This window comes from Caenorhabditis briggsae (assembly GCF_000004555.2).
Source record: "Caenorhabditis briggsae complete genome, chrII, whole genome shotgun sequence".
NCBI lineage: Eukaryota > Metazoa > Nematoda > Chromadorea > Rhabditida > Rhabditidae > Caenorhabditis > Caenorhabditis briggsae.
The window spans coordinates 1816815-1823189 of record NC_013486.2 but is presented as its reverse complement, the minus strand read 5'-3'; the positions used below and the strand labels follow the sequence as shown (position 1 = coordinate 1823189).

At 34.5% G+C, this 6375-nt stretch overlaps 1 protein-coding gene across 1 annotated transcript; it reads left to right on the top strand.

Moving 5' to 3' along the window:
• Positions 1–4509: 4509 nt before the first annotated feature.
• Positions 4510–5888, top strand: CBG18448 (the record flags this gene model as incomplete). Its single annotated transcript, XM_002646750.1, has 2 exons — positions 4510–4512; positions 5571–5888. The coding sequence occupies 2 exons, from the start codon at positions 4510–4512 to the stop codon at positions 5886–5888; spliced, it is 321 nt and encodes a 106-aa protein (XP_002646796.1).
• Between the last annotated feature and the right edge of the window lie 487 nt (positions 5889–6375).

Below are 6375 nucleotides of genomic sequence, written 5' to 3'. Positions count from 1 at the left end.
CCTCTCCTCAACTACAACAAAAATGACCTTCACAAAACACGACAGATGACATCGGAATAAAAGAAAAAAGGAGAAAAAGAAGAGGACGGACGTTGGATGACACTCCGGAATGGTTTTTTTTTGGGAGAAGGGGAATTTGAAGAGGAAAATGCGAGTTTTGGAATTTCGGAATCGAGAGATGAACATGTATTGCAAAATATTGGCGTTCTTACTAGATCCTTAGATTTTCCACTTCCCAGATTCTTGAATTTTCAGATAAGAAATCAGAAATGACACATTACAAAAAAAATTTGAACGCTCTAGCCCAATTTTGAGCCGAAATACAGTCATTTGAAGTTTTGAAGGTGAGAGACGCAGACGACGAGACACTCTAACTGTCTGCGTCTCTTCCCAACTTCAAATGGGTGTATCTCGGCTTTTAGAAGTGCTAGAAATATTATTTTTCTTGTGATGAGCTTGTCTTAAACTGGGAATTTCAGTGAATCTTGCAAAAACCAAAGTCTGGGAAAATTTGAGTTTTCTAAAAATGTTTAGGTAATTGTTGATAAGCAGAAAAGAAAATAAACAAGATCTCCTTCATTTCTGTCTGAGAATCACTCTCCTAGCTCTTCTGGCAACCCGAGATACAGCGCTTTGAAGTTTGGAAGGCTAGAGACGCAGACGACGAGACACACTGACTGTGTGCGTCTCTTCAAAACTTCAGATGACAGTATCTCGGGTTCTAGAATAGCTAGAAAAGTGGTTTTTGGAAGAAATTGTAGAGAATTTTCCAGTTTTTTTGGTAAATCAGAAATTAAAAAAAAAAGAGAATTCTGAAAATGTAAAAATATAAATTCCTAAAAATTCAACTTTTTTGAAGTACTTTCGAACCAATGGGTTTGAAGTGTTCTATGAATTCAAAATAGTAATTATAGAGTTCCAAAATTTCCTGAATCCTGAAACTAAAAATTAAAGGAATAGTTTCAAATTTCGAAAAACTCATCAGAAAAGTGTAGATTTTTGAGTTCCTTAAGATTTTTGAATTTTCGAAACCCGGAAATTTAGCCCCCCGGGGGCAAAATTGGAATATTGCACAAAATTTTGCAATTTTCGAAAATTTTCCAGAAAATGAGCAAAATGCAGAAATGAGAGAAGACATACAAACATTCCATTTTCACTAAACCAAATGAGGGAGAGACGAGAGAGTATTAGATAATGAGAGACGCAGAGAAACGAGAGAGACGAGAGAAGTGTTTAATTAAATTCAATTTCCTCGTCTCTCGAAAATAGAAGAAAACATACTTTAGGGACGAGAAATACATTTTTGAGGGTTCTATTTTTGGGAAAAATTGGGAGTGACTAGTTTTTGAGAATTTTATAGAAATTCAAAAATTCAGAAATTCAGAAATTCAGAAATTCAGAAATTCAGTCATTCAGATTTTTAGAAATTCGGAAATTCAGAAAAAACAAAAAATCGACATTTTGAAGTTTGGAAAAAATTTTGGTGGCCTAGAATACTCCAGGGTGAACATCTTCGGCCACCAAAGTACAATTGAAAGTCATTATTTTGAAATGTAAACTCAGAAACTCTCAAATTTTAGAAATTTCAATGTGGCGGCCTAGAATAAAAGCCTGGGCGGTTTTCTAGGCCACCCAAAAACCAAAAATCGGGAAATTTCAACATTCTACAGAAACTTTCCCAATTTTCGATTGATTATGATGATAACATTTTGCGTATTCTCTTATCAGTTCTTTCCATTTTTAGAGATAGTGAGAGAGTGTGAGGAAAGGAGAGACACAGGTAGTTAGAGAGAAATAGAGAAATAGAGGTAGATATGATGATTGTTGACCACATGATACGTCATCTAAGATTCTGAAATTCTGAAATTCAGATTTTATATTTTCAGCATAAAAAAGTGCAAACTACAAATTTCAATGAGTTAAGGTGTTCTTAAAAATGCCAAAAATGTAAGAAAAACAAAGTTTTTTAGTTCGAAAACTTGAGAAAAAGAGGAAATTCGGAAGAATAAAAAGAAGACCTTGAACTGCATTTTGACTTGAGAAAACGAAAAAAAAAGAAGACGTGGACGCCTTCTTCTTCTTCTTCTTCTTCTGAAGAAGAGGGAGAATTCGTCTTCTTTTTCTCATTCAAATCAATTACCATCGAACAACAATAGAACAGTTTTGACATGCATTGAATTGGACATCGATGGGTCAAAAAGAAGAAGAAAAAGTAGAAGACGTCATGCTGGGAATTCTGAATTTCTGAATTTCTGAATTTCTGAATTTCTGAATTTCTGAATTTCTGAATTTTTGAATTTTTGAATTTCTGAATTTCTGAATTTCTGAATTTCTGAATTTCTGAATTTCTGAATTTCTGAATTTCTGAATTTCTGAATTTCTGAATTTCTGAATTTCTGAATTTCTGAATTTCTGAATTTCTGAATTTCTGAATTTCTGAATTTCTGAATTTCTGAATTTCTGAATTTCTGAATTTCTGAATTTCTGAATTTTTGAAAGAATTTCGGAATTTGAAACTCCGAAAAACCAAAAAAAAACTCGAAAACTCGAAAATTCAGAGATCCATAAATTCAGTAGAAATTCAGAAATTCCGAAGTTTAGGATTTCAGAAATTTTGGAAAATCTTGAATTTCAGATTTTCTAGATTTTCCAGATTTTCCATAAATCCAAGATTCCGAAAAAAGGGTCCAAAAAAGTTTGGCAAATTGAAAAAAAAAGTTGAGACAGTTCGCTTCGAAACCGGTTGTGTTTATTCTTATAGTTGCGCAAAAAAATGTCTGCGTCTCTTCTAATTTTTCATCTCTCGCCTCTCTTTCCTCGTTTTTCTTCTCATCCCAATTCAAATCGTTGTCAATGATCTCAAAAGAAATAGTATGGGATTTGGAGAGAGAGGCGCAGAGAAAAATTGATGGAATCGAAATGGATGGGATTCGAATCGGCGATAAAGCAACGAGAGAAAGAGAAAGAGAAAGAGAGAGAGAGAGAGAGAGAAAATTTTTTTTTTGAAGATTCTAGGTTTTTCAAGTAGGTTTCAAGTGTGCCAAATTAGAGAGAGGGTGAGGAGAAACTTGTTAACGTTCAGGAATTCAGAAATTCAGAAATTCAGAAATTCAGAAATTCAGAAATTCAGATTACTGTAGATAGATTATTAGACATTCTTTCAAAGTTTCAAGAAATTCTGCAAAATGAGTTCTCTAGAGCAATTTCAAGCCGAGATATGGTCATTCGAAGTATAGGAGGCAAGAGACGCAGACGATAAGCCACTCTAACTGTCTGCGTCTCTCCGAAACTTCAATCGGCTGTATCTCGGCTTCCAGATGAGCTAGAAATCTAATTTTTCTTGCTTTTTTAATCAAAATTTTCACATTATTTTAAAAGTTAAGAAATTTCAAACTTTTGAGTTTTTTGGAAGCTCTCAGCATTAGAAACTATTGAAATTTTTGAATTTTCCAATATCTCAACTGAAAAGTAAAGAAGCGCTGAGAAGTCATTAAATTTCCAGAAAATTCCAAATTTTCGGAAATTCCATAATTTCCCGAACTGCAAACATTCTGAATTCAGAAATTCCAGAAGTTCAGAAGTTTTAAAAATTTAAAAATTCAAAAAACAAGAATTCGAGGAATTCAAAACTTGTGAAGTTTGAAAATAGTCGGATAATCAGATCAGAAATGCAGAAATTCAGAAATTCAGAAATTCAGAAATTCAGAAATTCAGAAATTCAGAAATTCTAAAATTCAGAAATTCAGAAATTCAGAAATTCAGAAATTCAGAAATTCAAAAATTCAGAAATTCAGAAATTCAAAAATTCAGAAATTCAGAAATTCAGAAATCCAGAAATTCAGAAATTCAGAAATTCGGAATTTGAAATCATACAAAATTGAAAATTCAATTTTCCAGAATTCGCAGGTTTTTGGGTTTTTGAATTTCTGAAAATCTGAAAATCTGAAATTCAGAACTTCCTAAAAAAATCTAAAAATTCGAAAAGTCGAGTATAAAAAAGGAGAAGATGAAGAAAAATGACAAGCTCTTCTTCTTCAGAAAAGAAAGAAATAATCCCCAGTGGGAAACAAGAAAAAAAAATAAGCTACTTTTTTGACAGAAAATAGAGTCCAAAAAGAGTCCAAAAATCAGATTTTTCAGCAGATACTAGCTCAAAAAATTGAGCTAGAAAATTTCGATTTTTTTTAATGAGCCCGCCTTTTTTCCTCGTCTTCTTCTTCATCTGAATCCTTGCTTGTAGAAATTGTACATTTTAATGGAGCCAACATTGAAGCGATTCCAGAGCTGAAAATCAAGGAAAATGACTCAAAAATCATGAAAATTGACCCGAAAATATATTGAAAATTGACTCAAAAATCTCTAAGAATATCGGAGTAAAATACCGTAAACACTCTAATAGAACGCCANGTTTATTTTTTTTTCAAATTTTCAAAATCAACATTCGATTTTTGTTTGCAGGTTCCAGAACAAGGAAGAAAGGAAAAAGATTCGAGAATTGGGACAAAAAGAATGGTGAGTTTTATAGATTTTTAAGCCAATTTTTCTGAATTTTTTTGGTCCATTTTTATAGATTTTTACAGATTTGTAGTGTTTTTAAATGGATTTTTAAGTCAAAATGTGATATTCAGTCAGTTTTTATGATTTTTTGGTCAATGTTTAGAAATACCGTAAACACTCTAATAGAACGCCAACCGGACCGTCCACTTTGAGCCTATATATCTCGCCTCTTTTGAAAGATATCAAAAAGTTGTCAACTGATAAAATGTTTATCATGATATCAGAAACATTTTATCAGTTGACCACTTTTTGATATCTTTTACAGAAAATGAGATATATGAGCTCAAATTTGATGATTCGGGTGGCGTTCTATTATAGTGTTTACGGTATGCGTCTCTGACCTTGGAATCTTCAAATGACCGTATCTCGGCTCCTAGATGCAGGGTTGCAACCGGCCGGAAGCCCCGGCCAGCCCGGCCCGGCCGGTTCGGCCGGTTCGGCCCGTTCGAATTTAAGAAAAAACAGAAATTATTGGAGAATTATTTGAATTTATTTCTTAACAAGTAGCATAACAATGTAAAAACCGTATAAATGAACAAGGGGAAGGCTCCTCGATGAGCTAGAAAGATGAAAGTTAGATAGTGACACCATGTCCCTTTAATTAAAGAAATTCTAAATTTGAAAATAGTTGAAATTCAAAATGAGTTCTTTCTTTATTGATCTAAAAACCAGAAATACTTTTTCCATTTTGGACCAAAAATCAGCTTTCTAGCTCATCTAGGCAGGGTTGCAATCTGACGGGCTGGCCGGCGGGCCGGCCCGAGGGAAAAAAACCAGGGCCCGGCCCGGCCCGGCCGGCCGGCAATTAATTAATATTTGAACGCGCGCCATTTTTTTTGATTTTGGAGATTTTTGATTTTGTTTTGATTTTTTGATTTTGGAGATTTTTGATTTTGTTTTGATTTTTTGATTTTGGAGAATTTTTTGATTTTGGAGAAAATTTCGATTTTGGAGAAACGGAAACGGTATAGTTTACAAACAAACTTGTTTATAAACTTTCCTATAACTTTCAGGCCCGTGATCTTGTCACAAAGTTAATGCCGTCAGCTATTCCCTCCACTACTCAACCCACCTCATCGCAGAAGTCAAATCTAATTGCAAAGTTATATCATGCGGTCAGTGACCAAGCGAACTCAACATCCACTTCTTCGGAAATCTCAAGATATCTCTCCGAGTACTACGATCCTTCAACGAACGAATCGGTTGAGGAGTATTGGAAAAGAAAAAGATTCGAATACCCCGGACTGTACTCAGCAGCACTTTTCGTTTTTTCGATTGTTCCCAGTGAAGCCATGTGTGAGACTACGTCAGCACTGCGTCGTTTTTGTTAGATAAAACAAGAACAAGATTACTGTACAAGCGTGTGGAGATGGTCGTTCTGGGTTCGCAAATAGCCACGAAATTTCCACACTGGCTCGACTGATTCTCTCACTAATTGTAGTGATTTTTCTAGTTAAATTTATGTTACTTTTCTATCTTTTTTGTTGGATTGGTTGATATGAGCTTTAATTTTCTCCCCCGGTTTTTCTTTGTTTCCCCTTGTTCATTTATACGGTTTTTACATTGTTATGCTACTTGTTAAGAAATAAATTCAAATAATTCTCCAATAATTTCTGTTTTTTCTAAATTCGAACGGGCCGAACCGGCCGAACCGGCCGGGCCGGGCTGGCCGGGGCTTCCGGCCGGTTGCAACCCTGCATCTAGGAGCCGAGATACGGTCATTTGAAGATTCCAAGGTCAGAGACGCATACCGTAAACACTATAATAGAACGCCACCCGAATCATCAAATTTGAGCTCATATATCTCATTTTCTGTAA